General features: G+C 42.6%; 1 protein-coding gene across 15 annotated transcripts in view; it reads left to right on the top strand.

Annotated features, from left to right (window-relative positions):
- Positions 1–24,636, top strand: part of PSD3 (pleckstrin and Sec7 domain containing 3) — a 141,861-nt gene that overhangs the window by 65,427 nt on the left and 51,798 nt on the right. For 13 of the 15 annotated variants that reach the window (XM_068176215.1, XM_068176212.1, XM_068176218.1 and 10 more), the window contains one exon: positions 17,186–17,229. In XM_068176215.1, the coding sequence (XP_068032316.1) occupies positions 17,186–17,229 (44 nt within the window). Of the gene's footprint in view, positions 1–2,961; positions 3,368–6,518; positions 6,899–17,185; positions 17,230–24,636 lie in introns of those variants that run through there. The other 2 variants (XM_068176225.1, XM_068176223.1) reach the window with 2 other exon arrangements.

Genomic DNA, 24,636 nt, shown 5'->3' with positions numbered 1-24,636 from the left:
AGGATTGCTTTGCATAATCTAGAGGTGTTACAAGGGATTGCTTATTTTAGGAAGCAGGCTGGATTTCAGGATGGACCTGTTCTGCTTTGACAATCTACATTTCTCTGAATTTTTTTTTGCTCCTTCAACCTTTCACCTCTTTACTTTCTAATTGTTATTCAAAAGATCTCACCTAGCCTACCAGGCTTTGGTGTCAGCAAGGAATGAAACCCAAGCAGAGTCAGCTAAGAATTTCCATTGCTTCTGGCTGCAATTATGTGGCTCAATACCAGCCTCTTAATGAACATTTGAGGGGTTAATTTTCATCTGTGGAGTCAAGCTGTCTGTAGTGTCTTGTCCAGGCTGATCAGACACAAGGGAATTATTTGATGTTTGACTTCTCCAGTCTGTTAGCCAAGACCATCAACTTGTCTCTGGCTATAACTGAAATGCATAGCAGGTCCCAAGGATGAATGTCAGTTGTCAAGTGTGGAGGATACAGACTGGTAGTCTCCAGGAATGATGCACTCTGCCATGTTAAAAGAGGAATTTTGGGCTCTTTTCAGACTGGGAATTCTCTAATACACTGTCATACATACATTTTGGTCCCTATGACTTATTACTCCCACCTCCATGTAGGTAGAAAACAAATTCTGAAAAACATTCTTTGATCTTCCACCCACTGATCTGCTTGAAATTTAAGTTCTGTGCTGCATCTCAAGGGAAGGAAGAGTACGAATATAATTTATACCGTAGTTAAAAAAAAAAAAAAAAGAGAGAACATTCCGTCCATGAGCTTTAGGATTATTGCTGTATAAATGTTTGGTATTCCTTCTGTTTGTCACCACACTTTTCAAGTAGTATTGGACTATTCTCTCTCTGACCCAGTTACAATATTTTCTTTCAAACAAGAGTATTAGGCTGCTCCTTAAATTCAGATTTTTTTTTCTCCTTTCCTGTGAGGTTAAATGGAATATTTAGTTTCCTTCCGAAGTCACTCTTTCTTGGATGATTAAGTATTCACAAGATCTTTGAAGAAATATGGGGCAAATCCAAGGCACTAGTTTTCTGTCCTGTTGGCAGATGGGTTCTGGAAGGTGTCAAGAGAGTAGGAAGGATTTAATTTGCTCTTGGGGCAAGGTAGCTGGACATGACTACATAGGTATATGGAATTGTGGAGAAAAGGTATGTCAAGGTCTATGCCTATTTTTCCCCCTTCCATAGTGCAATGCCTACAGCCGCACCTGACACTGACTTATAAACTGTGTGGATCTTAGAGTGGCCTGAAATTTCCTTTCTCCCCATCACTTCTCACACTTCTCCCTATTGTGCCCCCTCCCTTTCTTTTAGCCCCCATCCTTTTGCCTTCTTCCTTCCTTTGCCCACTTCCTCTCCTCCCCGGCTTCCTTGTCCTCCCCTTCCTTTTCCTCTTTTCCTTTTTTTGATGTTGTGTTTGCTATTTGAGACAGAGAGAAGCCTAGGAGGGTGGTTGTTTTTCCCTTTCTTCCCTTTTTTGTTTTTAATGCAGATCTCTAGGGTGAGTGGTTTATTTCAGTGATGTTGACTCAAAGCATGCTTACTGCAGGGACAGAGGCAGAGATTGTTTGCAGCTGATCTGAGATAGTTTGTAGACTTTGCATCACTTCTTTAATCACTTTCCTGTGGGTTTCTGTCACACTTACGCAGAATTTTAGGGGTTTGATGCTTTTATGGATTTTTTCGAAGTGCTGCTCTCTTCTGTAGCTAAATTTGTCAGCTTTAAGTTAAGGAACTTGGTGGTCTGTGTTAGTCTGCCTACTGTATGGCTCACTTAATTTTCTGAGCTCTGTTGACAGCAGATGATAATTCCTAAAAGGAGGAATTCAAGAAGAGGAACTTTTCCCCTCGGATACTATAGTGCTTTGCCAGGAAGTATAACAGCTAGTCTGTGAAACAGCTGTTTTCAGATCTGCTGCAAGGAACATTAAGATGGCTGAAGACATCTCTTCACTTGCAGTGCTGATCAGGATTACAGGGTGCATGATTTCTTTGCATCCCTGTTATTATCCAATGGCTTGTTTTCATTAAAGCTGTGATCTCCTGTAATTCTCAGTAGGGCACTTACCTTAGGAGTGGTTTCTTTTGGCGCAAGATGCAGTGTGGATCCCAGAGATCTAGTGATACCAGGATTTCTTTGATCTTCCAACAGTTGTTATGGTTTTGTCATTCTGCTCACTTCTAGGTTCTTATTGATGTAAAAAGGCAGTTGTAAAGACTTGTGCTGTGACCATGAGCTGCTGGCTGTGGATGCTCCTTTAGCCTTCTTCTCATGTAACTTAAACCAGAAATAGTTCTGTTGCCCTCATACAGTCATCTATCATTCTCCCATCATTCCAGCTGTTACCCTGCTAGGATTCCTGTTGATCTGGTTGCTCGCGAATGTAGAAATTAAGTGGTTGCTCTAGTATTTCTGCTCTTCACAGGAGACATTTAATCTTGATTGTCAGCTCCCCCTAGTCAGCAAACCTCGGAAATTGTTATCTTAATATTACAGGAATTTTACTGTTGATCAGTTTTAAGCTCTAGTTCTGTAGCCATTGTATAAGAGTAGCTTATCCATCAGAATTGACTTTCCCCTTCCTTCCTGTTGTGGGGAGAAGGAAAAAAAAAACATGAAAGAAGGAAAGATGAAGGATGAAGGAAAGATTTAATGTTGTTTATTTAACAAACAGCATTTATTGGAAGTATTAAGTAGTTCTGCCTTTCTGTGCTGCACAAATATGTTACTGGCTTTTGAGGGTATATTTTAAGTAATTGATATGCATGTGTTTATGTATTTTGTCAGCTTGTGTTGTTTGTATTTGTTATTGGCATCAGGCTTAAATTATTCTAATGGATTCTTGTGACTCTGTTTGAGGACTTTGGAGTTCTTTAGATACAGTAATGTGGTCCTTAGGTTTGTACCCCAAAAGCCAATATTGAATTTTACTTTGAATTCTGCAGTTTTTCTTCTTGTGTTGTTGATTCGCTGAATGACATTAGGAAGACCAAGCGAGGACTGAGTATGTTTTGCCTCCCAGGGAAACTTGACTGGTGGGAGGGACAGATGGGAAGGAGCTTATTTCAGGGTAAGCTGGAACAGCTGCCCATTTCCTCTATGGGTGATGGGGTCTGACATAGTGCCTTACAACAAGAGAAAGACTTTTGTATAGTTTTAAAAGGATGGGATGGAAGGAATAATAGTAACTCTGGTTTTCTGCTCCTGCATTTGTTTTTACTCAAAGTTTTAAATTTTCCTGCTGGTTTATGGTTTGTTCCTTAGAGGAACTGATAGGGAAGGTCTCTATATGGGGTCACAGTCCTTTTGGTCACCCCAGTTGTGTCACTGACTAAATGAATATTTACATTCTACCCCTTTCCTACCACCTCTTTGCTTGACCTCTGAACAAGAGGAAGATTCTGAATTCTTGACACACTTGGAGGGTCCCCTGGGTGTGGTCAGCTCTGATTTTTCTGATACTGCACAGCTATTTCAGCCCCTCTTTAAAAATGTCCCTTCTATCCCTCTATTTATGTTAACAAAACACTTTTCCCTCAGAAATTCCTGTTGCTCAGTTACAGACATAAATCAATCCTGTGTGCATACTGCTTTCTAAAATGGTGGGTCTTCTCTAATGTCTGGCCTTTCCCCAGAATAACAGTCAGTGTGTACACAGAATACTGGCTCAGTCAGGAGTACAAGATTGTATTATTACTTGCAGATGAAAATCAGGGACACTGATGAAATCAAGACTGAATCCCTAGTCTGAAGATATTTAAGGCTTCAAATATGTTCTCTCAGGAGGCTCTTTTCGGGAGAGTGTGAGTTGAGAAGTATTTTCTCAGAAAACACTAAAGAAAGAAGAATAAAGAATATCCTTGGAGTTTTGGACTCCAAGGATACTGAGAATCTGCAGAAACAGACTTGTTCCTTTCTGAAGTAAGGTTGCTGTCCTACCTGAGGATCTGCTAACTTCAGCTCAGAGAATGCTAGATGAACTGCTGCAGTTAGGCAGCAGTGATGGTGCTGTGGGTAACACAAGAGAAAAGAAATATTACTTTGATTTAGTCTAGCTTGTATTTAATAATAAAATTGCTTTGTGTAATTGACACTGGCTTAGGTCTGTGTGATATTTAGAGAGTATAATTATTTCAGGTATGATGAGAGTGCTTGGGGAGTTGGCCCTATGAATCTGAGAGCAAGAATAATCTGCTAGGCAGGGGGCTGCTAGGATAGAGACTCATTTGTGGCCATTTACATAGCACCTGTCAGGACCTGCTGCTTAGCTCATCTGGAGCGGTTTGACTGCAGTGCAAATTTACTCTAAGAAGAGATTTTCTTTGAAGAGCTTTCGCACAAGCAGTGGATAATTTCACATGGGTTAAGTAATATAAAACCTTTTTAGTGAAGTGGCAGAAGTAACTCAGAGCATGATTATTGCCAGAGAAAAAGGTTCCTTTCAGTTATCCTCTAGCAATGACAGATTTGTGTAAAAAAGGGGCACATTTTGGATTTGATCTTAATGTGTGAGGTAGGGATAGGCTTGCTAGATCTGACTGTGGTGGATATGAAAATGTATTTTTCTTGTTGGCCAGAAGGGAAGGTATCTGTGCCTCAAGCATAATGGAGGCAGATTGTGTGAGGAATTAGAAGTTTCCTACCCTGGGGACAGTTTTTATGTTGTTGTTTAGATAACCTGTTCCACTGTTGTCCTTCAGCAGGGGCCACACCTTTTAGTCTGTGAGAATGATACGCACTTTGTAGCATCATTGGGAACAACATTAGCAAAGGGTTAATGCTATCAGAAAGGCTGCTGCATGCTGGAGAGACAGCAGCATCTTTTATGAGCAAAAGTGCACAAAGGACCATCATGTGGCTGTCTAGCTATTTGCCCTGTAAGGATGTAAATTCCTGATTGTACATCTTCTTGGGAAGATGTAACCAGGGGAAAGTCCACTCAATTCATATGCATCTTATTTACCCCTGGGTGCTGTTGGGCACGTGACAATGGGTAAGCAATTTTGCTTTCACATGGCTTAGCAGACACGGAACAGGATTCAGATGTGAATAGAGACTGGAGCTTCTTCACCCAGCTTTTGGCTGTCTGAAGTATCTCAGCACGGGATACATACCTATCATTCATGTCAGCATGCCAGGGCACTGCTGCCTTATTGCTGTCTGTGTGCAGACTTGCTCCCTGTGTGTGTCAGTGTGAATGGGATGAGAGCCCTCATGTCCTCCACAACCCAGCACCACTGCTGCTGTCCTTGCCTTCTTGCCTGTGATACGGTGGTATGGGGCAGGTTGCTGAACCTGGTGTTAGCCTTACTGCAGAGTCTTCCAGCTCCTCTTGCACCCTCTGCACCAACTGTTTGCCTTTTCTGGATTTGGCACAATGTCCCCATTGTCCACTTTTCCCTTGCTGCTCACACAAGCTGCTCCACCTGTCCAGTGTGTGTCGGCAGCTGTCACGATCCTGTGCTGAGCAGAGTAGAGCAGAGCAATCTCTCGCTCTCTCTCTCTCTCTCACATGGGAGCACGTTGCCATGGCAACGCACAGTCTGCTGCACTCTGGGTCTCCAGGAGCCAGAAATGATGGTGCTTTTGCAACATTGAGGTAAATGTCTCTCTTTTCCTGTTTTTAGTGCATCCACCCCTCAGTAAGAGTACCAGCTCCTTTTGGCATCGGTTTCCCCTTATCCCCCTGCATGAAGGCAGGTGGCTCAGGCACAGAGAGCGTGCCTAGCCTCTGGAGCCAGGCTCATGTGGGTTGGAGTGGTGCCTCTGGCAGTGGTAGTGGCCCTCCCATCACTAGGCTGTACGAGTTTGCCACAAGGGAGAAACAGAGGGCCACTTGGGAGCTGCATAATTTGTGGGGTTAGCCACTGGAGCATGTGGTTTGCTTGTGTGGGGGTATGGCTACAGCTCTCCTGGCTGCCGAGTGAGGAGATGAGTCCCTAGGTGCTTGTTCACAACTCTGCCGCTAGTTTGCACTTATCACCTTGGGAAAATCATCCCTTTTCCCCTGAGCCCCTTTAAGAGTGTGGAAGTGGTCTTGCTCTGTCTTGCACTTTGGAAAGGCACCCCAAGGACTCTGGCTAGTGAGTGCAAATACTGAGTTGTGGAAATTTGCTGATTTGTCTCTCTGGGGCTTGCCAGTACTTTGTTATGGTGCTGTAGGTTTTCACTCATTTCTCCAGTGCTCTGAGAATCCATCAGTATTTCTTACATCCAGAAGCCTGTAGCTTCTGGCAGGTGATTGAAGACTCTTTTTACAGCGTTCTTTGTTATTGCAGGCAATAATGAGCATGGCAGGCTATTGCAGGCAGGGAAGTGTGGCTGCGTGAACTGAAAATGAATATCTTGCTTGATCTACTGGCATTTGTACCAGCATCTTTCTCTCCACCTCTCTCCCTCTCACTGTTGGTGTGTGTGTGAAGGGGGAGTTGATGCTGGAGAGGGGAGCAGAGCAGAGCAGGGGAGGAGTTTCTATCAGCGTCTTCCTTTTCTTTTTCTTTTTTTTTTTCTCCCATCCAGTGACGTGAGCAATGCCTGGAACAATCAGGCTAGCTCCAAACACTGTGCCTGAAGATGCTGGAGAAAACAGCCTAGTGTGCTTTAAGCAAACACTGATTGCTTGAACTTGGGCTGTCCAGTCGTAACATTTTCCAGTTCCTCTGCTGGCAGTTGGGAAGTTTCATTAGCTTTCTTCTTTCCCATCCCATCCACTCACTTTTGGAAATGATTGGAGTTAACAGTGTTCAGAGCACCAGCAAAGTCCGGGTGAGAGCCACAGGTTCGGTGAAATACTCCCGAGAAGAATCTCTCTGGCGGCAGTCCCATCGGTCAAAATCTATGAAAATCTCCAACTCCTCTGAGTTTTCTACTAAAGAAAGCAAGGTAAATGACTAAATATTAGTAGTGTTTTGCTTGTTTAGGCTTGGGGTTGGTGTTGGGAAAAGGTTACGCTTTTCAGGAATTAAGAGCTCTGGATGATCTGCAGTGATCACAAAACTGCTGTCAGGTCATGAAAAAAATCTCTGCATATGAGGAGAGACCTGAAGGTGAAAGAGCTCTGGTGTTATAATGATCAGGTCTTGGTTGAATGCCCTGTCACTGAGCTTGGTGCAGTAGTAAACAGGGAGAACTTGCTAGTGACTGTGCTAGTTGTTGCTCTACTCTTGGGAAATGTGCCAGAGTTGGCAGGTGATGTCCTTGGGGTTATTTGTTTAATGGGAATTGTTTTCTATAGAAAAATAATTTTTAGTCTTTATCTACAGCCCTGTGGTTTAGTAGGTGTGAGTGCTAGTGAAAATATTGTCTAAATTGCATGCATGATTAAACTGCTGTCAAGTATTTATTAGGAAGGCATTGCTTGTGCATTTATAGGAATACATTAGTGTATTGTAATGGTTGGTAGCACAGGCTATTCCCAGCTGCTACAGTGACTGTGTGCAGCATCTCCTCACCCAGCCCAGCCCAGTTATTCAGTTCCTAAGCAAACAGCCCCCACACCATGCAACATCTCTTTTTTTTCCTCATCCCTCTCTCCCACACAATAATGGAGAGGCACCCAGGAACCCCTGGCAAGTGCTTTAAGAGCTGTCTCCCTCTCAAAGGTGCTCCATGTCTCCAAGGGTCAGAGGAACTTTATGCAGTGACAAAAATATGCTTCTAATTTCATTCCTATTGCCGGTTGATTCTGACCTTGGTATTAAAAGATGCAACCATTTGCAAAGGTGTGCTGAATCAGGGTGAAATATTTCAAAGCATCAGCCAACCATTTAACTGTGTCTTGGGTCCATGTGCATGCAAAGCAGGTACCATGCCTGAATCTTCCTGTGGTGTCCCTTCCCTAAATCTCCTATCTGTTCTGTGAGAAACCTCCTCTGCCATGGTGAAAAGACCCTAGTGCTGCACAGTAGTTCCTAGCAAAACACTCTCTGCTAGCTTACAGGTTGTATGACATTTTAGAGCCTGAGCTGTGTAACTTAAATCACAGGGTACTGCAACCAGAAATAAATGTCAAGTATTTTTTTCAGTTCAATTAAGTGAGCCTCTGTTTTCAGGACATTATAAACTATATCTAAGAAATAGTGTATTACTGAGTTAGGGCAGAGAAATATCGTGGCCATCATTTTCAGGCTGTTGCTGATGCAGCACATGCTTTTCCAACAAATATCAAAGTAAAGGCTGCATCTTGCAGGTGCTCTGGGACCCTGTTCCCATGATCACTTTCACCCTAAGCATGGGAATAATTGCACGGTAATTGGTGGGAGGATTTATGCAAGAAAACTCTCCTGCATATGGTAAAGAGAACTCAAGTCTTTTGACACTGGATGAATTACTTAACCTCTATTATCTTCCTCTCCCAGGCTTTGTGTCTACTGTCTATGCATGGTGTAGCATCCTCAGGGCAGGGACTTTCTCCCACGGATGGTGTCTGACACAGTTAACTACTGCAGTAATGAAAGCTCTGTGTTCATTCCTCTGTGGAATGCACTCTTCTTCCTTCTAGGTGCTGTAGGTTGTTATTTGAGAGATATCCACTTCTTTTCCTGCCTTTCTCAGTATGCTGGGAAGAACACTGCAGCTTCGCTTCAGTTTATTGTACTGTTTCCATATTTCAAGCAAAGGTTTTTGTATATGTAGGGCGTCTGAGATGCGTAAAAGCTGTGTTATGGAGGGCTGAGAAGATCTCTGCATTCCCTTCAGTGGTGCTTGCCTGGCTGATAAGATGACAAGTGGCTCTGCAAGAGATTGGTGTCATAATTTTGGACAGTCCTGTTATTTCCATCTCTCTGTTCCCCCTTCTGATCTTTGTCTGCCCATTTTTTTGCTAAGACATTGCTGATTTAGAGAACCAATTTATAACTGAGCTTTGGCTCTTTGATACTGTTGTGTTGGTGGAAGAACCTCGAGGTTGTTAATCTGTAGTATGGCAAAGGAGCTCTTTTTATTAGTGTAACTGTGCATATGTGTTTGTGCATCACTTCTCAGGAAATGTCTTCAGTTCTAGGCTGGGCTTTCCTGGACACCAATGCCATGTAGATCTCCTCAGTCTTAAGTATGGTTTGGTTTGTAGACTTCATGTTTCTGTGGGTGTGTCTCCCTCTTTGTGTCTGGACTGCCTTGTATTTTATCAGCTCCTCATATAAAGTGATTACAATGCTCAAGACCTGTTTCTGTGACTGCTTCAGCTGACTTTGTACAGGAGATAGATTTAAACCATTTGTGCCTCAGAAACATACTCCTCTTTTACTTTTCACTTATATGACTCAGCCTATTTTGGTAAGCAAGAGAGTATTATGTATCCTCATGCTTTAGTTAGTATGAACAAAGCGCCATCATGGTGCCTGCAGATGAGGTCTGCCTGCTGCCAGTGTCAGAGAAGCTAGGTAGCCCAAGTATCTTTTATCTCCTTGACACACATCAGGTAGTGCCTCTATGTGGACAGGCTTCACTAGGGGGATACATCCTGAATGTGTCTTATAGGCAGGTACCAAAGCTTTAGGCCAGCAGAAGAACCTGTGAAAAGAATGCTATGAATTCTGTACCATTGTTCTGTGGAGGGCAGGCTCAAGTCCAGACTACATGCAAGGTGAGTCAAAGGATCTTAGGATCATCCATGTGACCCAGCATGCTCTGTAGTCTCTTTTTCTGACAGACTTTTTTCCTGCAGGCAGGGACTGAATTGCCAAGTACTTTGCACCTGTCCTGCCTGCAAATGCACAGGGCCAATAAAACAGCTTGAGATAGGCTGTGTAAAAATAGGCTGTGGAGGTGCTCCACTATCAAGAAGTATTTCTATAGCCTTTTCGCTATTTTTCTGTAATAATTTAGTATGCTGCCTTTACAATAACACTGATGAAACACTTCAGCAAGTACAGAAAAAAATCTATTCAAGCAAGCTGTGTGTATTAATACAGAGGATGCATTTCTTGTGTGGCATTAATTTCTTGGGTCTCAGGAGCCACACCTAACCATCCTTTTCTGTGTTACGATAATATATCTGGCACAATCTTTATTTCCTTTTTTTTTCCTCCCCCTCCCCCTCCTTCTCTATACAAACCAGATTTTTAACAGAGGAGTTTCTCTTCAAAATGTTCTCCAGTTGGTGACGCACTTGAAATTCCCTGGGTGAAATGATCTCCTTTCCTTCCCTCTAAAACATTCCTATCAACCCTATCTCCTCCTACACCAAAACAGCATTCATCAGTTCCATATGCTGCTTAACAGCTCTGTGCTGTTTTATGAATAATGTATGCTGGCTTGTTAGAAGATCGTTTGTTGTACAAACCAGTGGAATTTAAAATTGAGAGCAATATCAGCAGACATGTGATGCCATGCACTAATGCACAGGCTTCTTGGCGTACTATTCTGGCATCCTTGCTGCATCCCCATCAGAAGGGGGGGAAATGCATGTGAAATTGAGGGTGTGTGGGCTTTGAATCTGGCAACGAGCTACAGGCACTCAGTGATCTTATCCTCCCTTTGCCAGGTGTTACAGATCCATGCATGAGGACAGGAGAAAATGTCAAGATCTGGCTTTTGAAGGAGGGTGGCAAATAGCAGGTGGTGGAGTAGTATAGATCTGTATTCCAAGTGAGGGCTGGCCTTCAGATAGTGATCTAAACAGCAAGCTACGAATGGTATATAGCAACCAATATAGCTCTGCATGCAGACTTGGCAGAAGGCAACGAGACAGAGCTATGCCCCGGTCCAAAGGATGAGCACATTAACAGCTATTAGGACTCCATGCAGACATTTGTGATGTCTGGTATCTGTTGCCTCTAGAACCTGTTTTATTTTTGTAGAGTTCTACTACTTCAGTTGTTTTTTCTCCCTCCAGTAAAGCACATATGGCAGCAGCCGGAGCTGATGCCTATCTGACTGCTCAGCTCCAAAGGGCAAAGCCAATGGACAGGTGCTGAGTGACTGGGGGAGGTGCTGTGACTACAAAGACTGAACATGTCTTTGCCATCAGGTGTTTCTGGGGCTTCCTTGCTGGTTGAAGTCAACCATGCCATTATCAGCTGGAGGTGAAGAAATGTATCCAGGCAGGGCTGCTTCTGGAAGTGGCAGCAGGGAATTGTGGCAAGGGCTTGGCTCAGAGCACATGTGCATCCCTGTTCTGAGGGCATCAAAAGCTACCCAGGCTACCCTCTGCAATGATCAGATGGTCATTCCTCCAACAATGGCTCCAAAAATCAGGGAGGAGCTGGATGCAAGCAAAGACTGTGGGAGACAACAACTGGAAAAGACAGTCTGGGTCATCCCTGCTGTCTCTGTGAGCTTAGTTTTGGTTTTGCCTATTTACCGGCTCACAGCAGGTGTTTCCGGCTCCTCTTCTGTGCGTGGAGCAGGTGTAAAAAACATGTGGTATATTCCTTTCCCTCTTGGCAGCCTTTTCTGCATGGGCTATTTCAAACAGAAAATCAGTAGCTTTCTTCAAGAGCCAGCCCTATTTTGCTTTTTGAGGGGAGGAATTGTACAGTGCTCTGGGATCTCTTCAAGCATCTTGCACCCTGCTGGCCAGGCTTTGGGGGCCCTGTGTCTACTTGTAACTTAGATGATTTACCACTCTCAGTATCTGCATAATTTGCTATGTCTTTGTCCCTGTGTACACACCTGGTTGTGCCTTTCTTTTGTGCAGTGCTTCTGCATGCAGAGGCTGACTCACAGCATCACTGGCAGCCGGCAGGTGACAAGAGCAGCCTGTTTAAATGGGTCCAGTGGTTCGTGCATGTGACAAGATTTTGAGGAAGATGAGGGTGGTGAATGGCTTTTTTTACCTTGGTAAATTTGTGAAATTAACCAGAGTTTCCGGGAGCACACTCTCCATAGTTTTGCTTTTCTTTCCAATTGGAATAAAAGTACCAACTAGTGAGAGCTTGTGAAAATCTGGGGTTTTTGTGGACCTACTTGCTTACCAAAGGGGAAATGGGGGTGGGGAGAATTCAGCAGTTTTTTAGAGTTACAGCCTTCCACTTAAAGAGGAAAGTGTTTCTTGCCTAGTTTATGAACAAAGTCAAGCAAATCCCACAAACACATAACAAATCTCATTTTTTACAGTCCAGTCTTCTAAGGGTCAGATTGGAGCTGTAGGAAACAGCACTGGAGTTAAAACAAGGAAGGTGCCTAGGATTTTGCCTACTGTTCTGCTTTATGCGGCAGTCAATTTCTCTTATTCTGCCTTCAGAATCGCACTTGTTTCTCGGAGTTTATAGCCATGCAGAGCCTGAGGTATGCTGTACCTAGACATCAACACTTACAAGAAAGGGGAAAGCTGTAAGCTGTAAGGAGCAGGGACAAAAAGTCAAAGCACTGAAGTCAGACACTGCTGAGTAGTTGATATCTGGGGATTTAGATCCTGTTCAGAATAGCCTTGGGTGACAAAGGAGATAGAAGGTCTTTCCTCTTTCTGACTGGTATCAGTCCAGCTTGGAAGATGACATATATGCAATATTCATTCTGTCATTCACTGCTGTGGTTCAACCTCCTGTTTTCTGGCTTACACAGCAAATTTGCCAAACACTTCCCAGGCTAGCAGGTAGGAAGTAGTGATTGTTGTCAATCTGTAAGAGTGTTTTAAATTAGAGCTTTATTTTTGCTTTTTTTTTTTTCATTTCCCAGAGAGTAAACACGAGTTAATAAAATCTGTCCTTGCAGCTAGCTAAGTACCTTGAGAGTCATGACCATGCCATAATCTCTGATGAACTTTTTTGCAATTGAGTGAAGTATTTAAGTGCTTGTCTCCAAGTTTGTTTGATTTAGTCGTACTCTGGAAAAATGTCTATTGAAAAGAGCTACTGTCTAAATCAGGCCATTGGGGAGTAGCCATGAGGTAAATCAGGGAGCAGGTGCTGTGCTGTACATGTATGGTTCTGGTTGCAAAACATGGCAGGAGGAAATTTTGCTTCTCTGGAACATATGAGAGCCCAGGTAGACATAAGGAAAATGTTAAAATAGAAATTGTTTTGGAGAAGTGACATACAGCAGCTCTGAAAGGTTGGTGAGTCCAGCAGCAAGTGCGCAGCCTCGCCAGCAGTCTCTGCCAGAGAGGTAGGTTGGGGGACAGGCATGAAAACTCATGTATTTGCATCCCTGGAGAGGTCTGCTTGCAGAGGTCCCAGTGAACATGCCTGGTAGACACACAGAATATGCACAGGTTCACAGAACACAACTGTCTAAGCTGTGCATACTCTCTAATTTTCTTTCTGTTTTGTAAATACCAGAAACTTTTTTACAGGCTCTGTTTGATGGTCTGTGGGGGGCACCATGTCCTTGGTCAGATGTGTGCCATATGACTGGCTTGGTGTCTGTTACTCCCTAAAGAAGGAAGATGATGTCTGGCTTATTAGTAAAGGTTGGGACAAACATAGCTCTCTTTTCACAAGGCAAAAGCCTGGGGCATTTGTTATCCCTGCACCAATCTGGACTGCTGCTTTTGTGTGTTCTGCTCTTTGGCTGCAATGATCCCTAGAGATGTGCTTAGCAGTGAAGTCTCATAAAAACCTGCACAGGGCAGATGTTAATTTTCAGAGGTTTTGACCCAGTCGTGTTGGCATTTGGGCCAGAGGGCAACAAATGTGTTTCCTCAAGCCAGGTTTTTGCTGTTTCTGAAACACATTGAGCTAGATGAGGAAAAAAATATTACTTCTGAAAAGCTAGAGGAAGTATGCAACCTCTTTGCTTTGTATTTGGAGTCATTTTCTGGATCAAAATATAAGAGAATATTTTAGTGATAGCAGGAAGAAAAGAGCAAGTCTAAGAATAAGACAAGCGGCTTTGGCCAAATCATGTAAGAAATGCTCTGTGACTGCAGAAACCAGTATCAGCTTTGGTTTGTGTACAAAAATGGAGTTGTGTCTTATTCTGCTGAACTGGCAGGAAAAATGTTAACTCTTTGTTTTGCTTTCTTTCTGCAGAGTGGTCTTAAAATCTCTTGATAGCTTTCACCTGAAAATTAAGCAAGTGCCTGCAAATTGTCAGATATGCCCATCTGTTCACCTTTGGTTGTTTGCCTTTGGTTCAGAGCGCCTTATAAAACTTCAGAGAAGATGGGTTCTGTAGAAACAGTGAAAATTCCAGACTTGGAAATACTTAATCTTATTTCTCTGAATGGCACAGTGAAGCTCAAGTTAGTGGTGAGGACCTCTCTTTGTTAGCTCAGTGTCAGTAGGATGAGGCATAAATATTCTTTGTGTTCATATCTGTTGTATTACTCTGAGAAACCTACTTTCTTGGAACATTGTGACCAAGAGTTGCTGCCTGTGTAGCATCAGCATGAGGTGAATTATACCATAATGTTTGACCTGCTTGTGTATGGTTCAGTTAAGCTAGATTTCTACAGAACTGAATATTAAGGATCTTGAAATAAGACTTCCAGATTCAAAAAGGAGCCAGTGGGTGACTCGATGAAGAGTGGGATATGCTCATGGTATTGCTCATGTGAATTCAGCTGTGGCATACGCACAAGACTAATTTCAACTCTTCAGTTTCCAAATTATTTTTGGTTTGGGTCAGCATGAAGGCTATCTAAATGTTATTGTTTCTGTTGAGCATCATGTCATAGCTATTATAGTATGTGATTTTCAGCCTTGTTCATACTTGATGTGCTACTTTTTGCTAATCATGGGCATCAACAGTTCTTCTACACGTTAACATATTTTGAGGCTGTGTAGGAGTTATGTGCCAGAGGGAGTAAATCTAGCTATGTATATAAGGTGAATTACAAATGCAGATTATACGTGTGAGAATCAGGGACATTCCATACCAAAATACTTCACTTGAGTTAAGTGACCTATTTGAAGAACTCATTAGCTTGTTAATACCAGGGGTTTATGTGTTGTATACATCAGCTTGTGGAGGGCTGAAATAAGGCATACTTATCCACCTGATATATGTACTTTCTTTCAAAAAAAAAAAAAATCCATCTCGGCTGTCTGATACTCATCCAGTCTTAAGTCAGGTTTTAGACCCTTTTCTTTGCAGGCTTGTATCAAAAACAGACCTGTTACCTTTGGTGTCAAACTTACTGGGCACCTTTCCTATGAATTGAAAGAGGAATGGTGTTAGTGGACAGCAGTCCAAGATAGTGATCTTCAAGCACAAAAGTTGCTTAACATTAATTTGCTGTTTTGCACTTAGAAACGGAACATGTTTATGTCTAGGTGTGTGACTGAGAAAGCATTCAGGTGTCTGTGAGGCTCAGGGACTTTGGATAGCTATTCTGGCAGATTTTCACAGATTGGCCCATATGGTGAAATCTTAAAGTCCCCATTAAAGTCATTGACCAAAAGATCTCATTGATTGTCAGGAATTAGACTGGACTTCGAATTTCTAGGCCATAGTCTTGTGGCTTTTGCAAACTAAGTAAAGTTCAGGTTCATTACCACCTGAAGAGCTAAAATGTACCTAAGTCTATTAGAACCTGTGAGATGTATCCCAGAGTCCTGAGGGAATTGGCTGATGTAGTTATCAAGCCACTCTCCATGGTATTTGTAAAATCACTGTAGTCATGAATTCACCATTGTATTGGTGAAGTTCCAGGTAACTGGAAGAAGGGAAACATGGTACCCATCTTTTAAAAGGGTGGAAAGGAGAACCCTGGCAACCAGGGACCTCCCAGCCTCACCACCTGCATGGGAATATCATGGAGCAGATCCTCCTAGAAGCTGTGCTCTGGCACATGGAAAATAGGGAGGTGATTCAAGACAGCCAGCACAGCTTCACCAAGGGCAAGTCCTGCCTGACCAACCCAGTGGCCTTGAATTGACCATGTTAGTAGACAAGGGAAGGGCGACACATGTCATTTATCTGAACTTCTGTAAAGCCTTAGACAGAGTTCCTCACAACAAGCCTGCCTCTTAATTGCAGAGAGATGAATTTTATGCATGGACTGTTAGACGGATAAGAAAGTAGTTGGATGGTCACATCCAGAAGGTAGTGGTCAATGGCACAATGTCCTGATAGACGTCATTGACAAGTGGTGTCCCTCAGGGATTCATCCAGGGATCAGTACTATTTAATATCTTCATTAATGACATGGATGAAGGGATCAGATGCACGGTCGGGAAATCTGCAGGTGACACCCAGCTGAAGGATGAGATGGCATCCAGAGCGACCTGGATAAGATAGGAAAGTGGGTGCATGGGAATCTCAAGAGGTTTAACAAGACCAAGTTGAGGGTGCTGCACCTGGGTTAGAACAACCCTTGGTGTCAGCACAGGCTGGGGATGAACAGATGGAGATCAGCCCTAGGGAGAAGGACTTGGGGGTGCTGGTGGGTGAGAGGCTGGACATGACCCAGCCATGGGCACTCCCAGCCCAGAAAGCCAAACGTGTCCTGGGCTGCATCCCAAGCAGTGTGGGCAGCAGGGGAGGGAGGGGATTCTGCCCCTCTGCTCTGCTCTGGAGACAGCCCACCTGGAACCCTGCATCCAGCTCTGGGGTCCCAGCACAGGGAGGACATGGACCTGTTGGAGTGAGTCCAGAACAGGGACACCAAGATGATTAGGTGGATGGACTACATTTCCTATGAAAACAGGCTGAAAGAACTGGTTTTTTTTCAGCCTGGAAAAGAGAAGGCATAAAGGTAATCTAATTGTCGCCTTCCAGTGCCTGAAGACAGCCTACAAGTAGTTTTTACAAGTGCATATAAGGAAAGGACAAGGGGCAATGGCTTCAAACTGAAAGAGAATAGGTTTAGAGTATATGTTAGGAAGAAATTCTTTACTGTGAGGGTGGTGAGAACGGGAACAGGTTGCCCACAGAAGCTGTAGATGCCCATCACTGGAAGTGTTCAACACCAGGTTGGATGAGGCTCTGAGCAAACTGGCCTAGTAAAAGGTGCTTCCACCCATGGCAGGAGTGTTGGACCTAGATGGTCTTTAAGGTCCCTTCCATGGCTATTTCATGATTCTGTGTTCTTAAAAAGGCACAAACCACAGACCCCAAAATATTGCTTGAGAAAATGACTGTAATCTCAAAACACACATTCAGTTTTTTTTTTCTTAGGTGGAATTTCTGCTGAAGATTTTCACATTACCGTTAGCAGTACAGGACTTTCTTGATCAGAGACCACTTGCTTGCTGATATTAGCTGGGTATCTTTCCTCAGCATATTAATGTATGTGTAGGAGGGGTCAAACAATAATTCCATCTCATTTCTCTCCCTTTGTAGGCCCTCTACAATTCAATCAAGAATGAGAAGTTGGAATGGGCAGTGTAAGTATACTTCTATTGTAGAAATTAGAAGTTTAACAGTAGTACCTGTGTAGTAATCTGTTTATACGTCCTGTGTCACTGTCTGTGTGGGCTCCAAAACCTGTAGAAGATAGCCAACGTACATAATGAGTTTGCTTTCTTGCTAATGAATGACCTGGCAATGCAACCTCATCTGTTTCTCCAGCAAGGGGAGTTGTTAATAATAGGAGCCAACTGCATTTGTAAGAAAAGAGGACATTTCATTTAGTAGGAAACTTCAGCCTGAAAAGAGAGAAATTAAATCCTCTGTTTTTCTATGGCTGCATAAATAAAACAGAAGTTGACGTCTCCCTTTATCTTTCTGTTCATTGTGTCAGAACTGCTGAATAGAAACACACTTCTTGGATTGAGTTTCCTGCTGTTGGTTTATTGTCTTGGTTTATCTCCTGATTAACTATGGATAACTTGAAAACAACCTAATGTGAAAGATGATAAATGGACAAAGTCTGATATCACTCCCTCCAATCCTTAGTTGCTTTTGACAGGCTAACACTTGTTAACTATGTAAATGCTGCAGACAAGAAAAAGCTTCAGTTTCTGATAGTGTTAAACTGACATTTCTCTGTGCTTAGGTTTCATGTGGTCTAGTTATGCCAGGAAAGTGCAGAAGTGTCTGCTTCTGATTTGGCACTTGCAGAGCAGTGGATTTTGGTATAAAATAGGAAAATTATGTCTTATATATATTTCAACTATACAAGGGTATTTTCCTACACATATTTACATATCTGAAACCTCACCTTCTTGGGAACAATATATGTCTGGAATGCATGTTCCTGCATCTCTTGTGCTAGAATTTCTAGCAAGTGCCATAGGTCTTGCAGGCCCAGTGGCTTCTGATCTTCATTGTTTTAAGTTCATGATCTGCAAACAAATTTCTTGTTAGCGTGTGCAGCCTCACAAGGGCAGCTGGTTCCAAGTGGGATTGCTGTCCCAATTCAGAAATGTGTTAGGTGGTGTCAGAGTAGTAAAGAAGGTGTGCTTTTAATGAGAATCAGCAAGAAGTGCCATCTCTGATGAGCATTAAAAGTCTAGTGGGAGACATTTTCACAGACTGTGTCTTGGACCTAGAACACGCTGTGTGAATCTTACATGTCACACCAAAGCTGTTTGCCAGACACTGTCACAGGTACTTTAGAACCAGCAGAATCCATTATGTGACTTTCTCAATGTCAGAATTTTCCTCCAGCTCTTGCCAAGAAGCTAAACCGTGTCTAATACATTTGGGCAGCCTCCAGGTGGGAACTGGCTTATGACTGGCTCTGCTCCCATGAACCTCAGTCAAGGTGATTTATGAGATCTTGCTCCTATATAGGTGGTCACTGCTTTGACATTTACATAGTCTGGTCTGTGTCCTTTGTTTGGGGGAAAATTCCAAGCAGGCTGGAAGAGGTATAATTCAGACTCTTTCTTAAATAAGGCTTTGGGTGGATATAAAGCTACTTTCTTACAGGAGAATGCTGAAAGGTGCCAATCGTCTGCTTCAGTCTGAGACTGACACGTAGCTAGTACTAATGTTACAATTAATTTTCATGATGAGAAACAAAGCTCATTCTGGGCATAGTCAGTACCTTTAGAGCTGAGAGTACTGGCTGGAAGAGGAAGTGTGAAGATGTTTCTCTTCATTTTTATAGAGATGTGTGGTTGGTTTAAAGTAGTAACTCCAAGAAGCCCTGGGACTGCCTGAGCTTGAGGGTGGAGGCACATATCTCTCTTGCTCTACTGTTGTGATCTGCAAAAAAAGCTGAATAGGAGGGAAGCATGGTCAGTTTTGTTCTGGTGGGACCAAAGAAAATCCTGTCTCCCTTCCAAAGATGATTCCTTTGCTTCCCTGATGCACTTGGCAGGGTAAGAAGAGGGAGGTGAGGCAAAGGTGAAGATAGGACTGCAAACCCCAGTACAAGCTCTCCTGCAATGCTGGCATTTGGAAGGAATGAATGCCTTTCCTCCAGCCAGAAATCCTTTAGGATCCTTTGCTCATCAGCTAAGCAAAGGTTTAAGAGCTGCTCTGGAAGTACATTATTTAGTGGATTAATGGCTATCAGTGAGTCCATAGGCAGGAAAGGGTAATGATGAAACATAAGATGGGGAAGGACTGCTATCCAATCCTTGTCTTACTAGCTGTGAGCTATGTGTGTTATCTTATACAGTTTGCAGTACATATCCAGTAGAATTATAGTCTGATCCAAAGCCCACACAGAGAAAAGGTTACTATTGACTTCAATTTTGTAATCACGAGAATTGACACCTTAATCAGCAGATGTGCTCCAGAGACTTTCAGTAGGAGCGTTCATTTATCTTTTTTGAACAGGAAAGCACGAGTACAGCTGTGAAGAGAGAATTGCATTACAGTTCTTCTGCAGTAGTGCCTGGTTCAAGTTCTCCACAAAGTTAAAAGTGAATCACATACCATAATCTGTAAAATAAAGAGATCTGACCTGGAATTTACACTGAACTGGTGAATGTGGCTTCCTGAAAGCGCACTTCTGCTCCACACTGCAAGCCCCAAAGGTGTGAGCTGTTCTTCATGTCTGTTGTGGATGGGCTTAAATTTGAAACAAGGGAAACTTGAAATCAGCCTTTAAAAAGGTTTTCTATGTATTTAAACCAAGGCACAGGTTTGCCTGGATAAAGTACAGAAATGCTTTCATTGGAGGTTTCTTTGAATTGGTTGTTCTGTCTGGAATGCGTTAAGAAGAGGGGATCCAGCCATAGAGGGAAAGAGATAGATTGCCTAGCCTCCTAACATCCCTTCATTGTCTCTAATACTGTATCCCAAGGTTTTTAGGTGTTTCTCATTCTTTGGCTTCCACACTGATCATTGTCAGCTTTAAGCTGAAAAAGAAAAATCCATTTGGTTACAAAAGTGCCAGAGCTAAGTTATGTTTTATTTACATGATGTCTACATGAAAATGTCATGCTGGCCATTTTTGTTTTCCTTTGTTTGTAATAGTGTGTCTGTTTACTGTTGAAAGTAATAGGAATAAAAAAATCATCATCTTGAAATAGGTGATCTAGAATTAATACATGAACTCCCAAAGGACTGCTTACAAAATTGCTAAAGCCAAATGACTGCATTTAAGCTGGTTTTGTCCCAAAAGCCTCCTCTCAGCAGAACAGTGTAGTTTTCAGGAGAATCACTTGGGTTTTAACTAGCCAGTTATATACTTCTCTAACCAGAGAAGTTTACAGGGACATGGTATATTCTTTTCTTGTTTATCTAAACTACACTGAAAAATTATCTTCTTTCAGCCAAAACAAAACAGGTAATTCAGATAGTGATGGTGGGAAAGAGATGCTGCCAAATCAAACTGTGATGCTGAGATCAGGGTAGTTATAAAGACATTTCTGCTGAAGCTCACCTTTTTCTAGGTCAGACTGAGACATCTCTCCCTATTATAATTAACTTTTGTCTCCTAATTTCTAGGATGTTTCCTGTTTGCAACTTCTTGATTGATTTTAGGGTGGGGTCAGGTGGTATTCAACCTGGTTCTCTTTCTTCCCTCTTCCCACTGGGAAAGATACCAAAACTTCTCTCAAGTCAATTTCCTAATACAGATGCTGTTAGTTTCATGGATGCATGTTACAAACCTGAGGGTTTTTTTTCAATTGCAATATTTAAATAGATGAACTCAAACTTCTGCTGTGTCATATAAGGTTGCTATTTGAACAAATGCAGAGATGAAGCAGTTTTAAAAATGAAGGGCTTGACCACATCATTCTAGATCAGTCATTTCAGAATTTTCTGAGGCAAAGCCTCAAATCAGACCATAGATAGTACAGAAATAATTTTGTTACTGAGAGAATCGGATGATGCTTTTCTCCCAGGAGACAGAAATGGGGCTTCCTTGTATAGAGTCTTCTTGGGAGAGGCAGAAAATGCTTTTCTTTACCAAAATGGCAACATCTGAATTTTCATTTTTTTCACATCTATGTGTTTAAGAATAAGGGACAAACTCTTTCTAGTTGTCAGTTATCATGTATTTGGGAAGGAAAACATTGCTTTTTCAATGCTGTGACTGCAAGTGATAGCACAATCAGGTCCTGGGTTTGGTGTGCTGGTTCTCATGGGCAGCCAGAGGGCTGCTCTTTCTTTAGGTCCTTTTCCAATGAGACAAGCTTACAGAAGTGGAACCGAAGCTTCTTGTTTTGGGAAGTCTTGCAAACATCATGTGCCATAAGCAGAATCTTAGAGAAACTCTACAAATTGTAAACCTTTTCCTGTCACCAGTACCCTGCAGAGAAGAGACACTCTTGGTCCCATTTCCTATGAATGGGAAGTGGGACTTATAAGAAGTTTTGCAGCTATCAACCCTTTTCAGTCATCAGGGAGGAGTCACCAGAACAATTGCTTCCAGACTCAGAGGAGGGAATGATTTTCCTCTGCTGATCAGGGGCAGAAAATCTTGTAAGAATTCTGCAAGCCTAATTGAACCTTCATGATGATGTTTTGCATACTGAAAGGTGTTTTGGGACTATTGTGGGGTTTTCCCCTAAAGGCACAAGGATTGTGTTATTTCCTGTATGAAATGGAAAAGAGAGGTAGTGGTCCTGCCCTTCAAAAGGACCTGAGCTAATGCCTGTGTGACACCGTGTCCATGATTCTGAACATACCTGCGCAGAGATTGCCACTGACTCTTACCCACCTCACTGGAGGCTTTCACACTGGGGATGTTACAGCACATGGATGATCTGTGAGAGCCATCTGAGGGTGGACAGGTGAGGTGGTACACTCCCCACAGTTTAGGGTTTTAAAGAAAGATCAGATTTCAGGTTTATTTATCCAGAGGCACCCCCCAGGATTTTCTGCAGTTCTTTCTTGCAAAAGTACCCTAAAGGCTTGTTAGAAATAAGCTCAGATGGTTAAATTCCTGATAAACAGTATTTGGGACCTATCTATTCAGCCAGCTTTGTAATATACCTGAGGGAAAGCTAATTGAACTTTTTTTGCTACTTCGACATTCCTCCAAATCATCTTGCTTTCTTCTTATGTTTGACCACTGAAGTAACATGGAGTTGAGCATTTGAGCAAGTCCTGGATCCCCTGGTTTTCATCCACTTCCTGCTTGTAATGAGTCCTTCCTGCCCCTCTGTCTCCCTTCATTGCCTCTTGCAGACTGATTTGTGCATCTTGCCATCATGCGTCTTGTCAGAACACTCAGCTCTCAGAAATGCCTGAAGCTTCTGAGTCTCAAAGAAGTCCCATTTTCATGATAGAACAAAAAACCAGTTGAAGGTTTGTTCAGTGGTCCCAGCTTTTGTGACAGCAGATGCTATTTTGTCCTTTCCACCATGTATTTTGAGGAATTCCTATTTTAACAGCTACCCTAGAATTGCTGAGTTTAAGAGCACTGCTCCCAGCTCTTAGTGGTGTCCAGGATCCCCCACAGGATTGCTTATCACACCACTGTGGCTGCTTGGTTAAGGGCACTAGTATATTCCCACAGGACAGTTGATCAGTATACAGTAATTCATTCCTATAGCTCCAAAGCAGATAGCTTATTCCAAGAAAGTGCTAAGCCTTTTACTGCAGTTCGTCTCTGCAGACAAGGAGAAATCTGCTGTGTCCTTGGCTGAAATCCCAGAATTCACAAGGCATTTCTGTGGGACAAATCAGCCTGTATGTTATGCCCTTTGAGAGATTTTAGTCTGGATTAAGTGTCTCAGAGTCATGTTAGAGAATTTGCTTCTGGAATGGACATATATGTAAGAAATATATAACACACAGTGGTTCAGACTTACCAGCCGCCAGTGACTAGACCCGTGTAGGGTGGGGACAAACAGAATTGTCAGAAATGCCTACACCTTTTCAGTTGGGAGAGGGCTTCAACTAAAGCATACTTGAAGAAGTCCTTATTGCTTTGACTAATAAAAAATTTTGTAGAACTTTCTATGCTGGAGTGGGAAAGCACACATCAGTAGGCTAAAGATGCAAGGACTGCTCTTCCTTGCAGGAATCAAATCTTCAAGTAAAAGTTTCATTCCTCTTAATTAGGAGACCTTGCAAGACAACATCATGAAGATATGGTGCACCTCCTGACTATATTTCAATAATTTATATGAGGTGATCAACGTCAAATGCTTGAGAACATTCCCTGCTACTACAGTTCACTAATACAGCCCCCAGGTTTCTGTTTTTTTTTTTTTTTTGCCTTAGTGTCAAACCAGTCTCTTAGCCTTTTTACCTCCTTAGACTTAGTTACTTCCCTGAAGACCATTTCATAGAATAATTTTGTTTGGAATCATCTAGTTTGGAAAAGACTTCCAAGATCACCAGGTGGAATCTTTAACTGAGCATCACCCTTTCACCAAGTGCCACATCCATTTGTTTCTTGAACACTTGCAGGGATGGTGACTCCACCATCTCCTTGGGAAGTTTGTTCCAGTGCTTAACCACCCTTCAGTGATGAAATTTCTCCTGATGTCCAACCTGAACCTCCCTGGGCACAGCTTGAGGCTATGTCCTCTCATCATACACTGGTTGCCTGGGAAAAAAGGCCAACCCCCACCTGGCTACAACCTCCTTTCAGGCAGTTGTCGAGGGTGATAATGAGCCTCAGCAACAGCAGAACTGAGGATAAGATAGATTCGTTGCTGTAGCCTGCGGTCTTGGAGGACATTTTTTTTGAATGGTCATTCCCATAAGCAACCATGGTAGCAGTGTATTCCTAAAGGAGCTTCTGGATTGATGTGTGCCTTGCTAATCGTCACATAATACAAGCCTTTGAGCACAGACATGTGTTTGGAAGATCTGCTTGAGCTTGCTCTCTCTGCCAGTCATCTGCGAGTGAGAGGCATCAAGTTAAGGTCCACCCCCAATGGGTTGGCAATATTAGCCATCATTATGCTCAAATGATTTTTTAAAAATTTAAATCAGATGCTGATCTCAGGAGGCGTTGCTACCACTTTCCAATGACAGCCTTCATACTCCCTGACACACCAGGCACCTGGAGGGGAATGTATGCAGATTTCAAAGGATAAAGGGCTACTCTGTAATCTGGCCTGTTCTCTGAAAACTGTTGTCCTACTCTTGTGATGGACACCCTTTACTTTCTAGGTTGCCTAGTCCTTTTTAGCCTTTGCCTGTGATAAGCAAAAAGGTATTTATTAGTCAGGCAACGCTTGTGACTTCCATTGTTGTCCCCAGGAGCTCTGTGGAACACATTGCCCTAAAAGTAACATTTTCAGCAGCATTTTGTTTCCAAAGTAAAGATGACATAATTCACCTAGTGTCGTTTTTATGTTTAAATTACTAATTTTATACTAGTCTGCAGGAGAAAAGAGGTAGAGTCTGTGTTTCATATGCTAAGTGAAGGGGTAAACCGCAGTGCTCTGTAGTATTCAAATTATTTTCATCTAAATATGGGCAAC

The sequence above is a fragment of the Anomalospiza imberbis genome, chromosome Z (genome assembly GCF_031753505.1).
Source record: "Anomalospiza imberbis isolate Cuckoo-Finch-1a 21T00152 chromosome Z, ASM3175350v1, whole genome shotgun sequence".
Taxonomy (NCBI): domain Eukaryota; kingdom Metazoa; phylum Chordata; class Aves; order Passeriformes; family Viduidae; genus Anomalospiza; species Anomalospiza imberbis.
The sequence above is the reverse complement of the archived record's forward strand: the minus strand, read 5'-3'. Positions and strand labels throughout refer to the sequence as shown.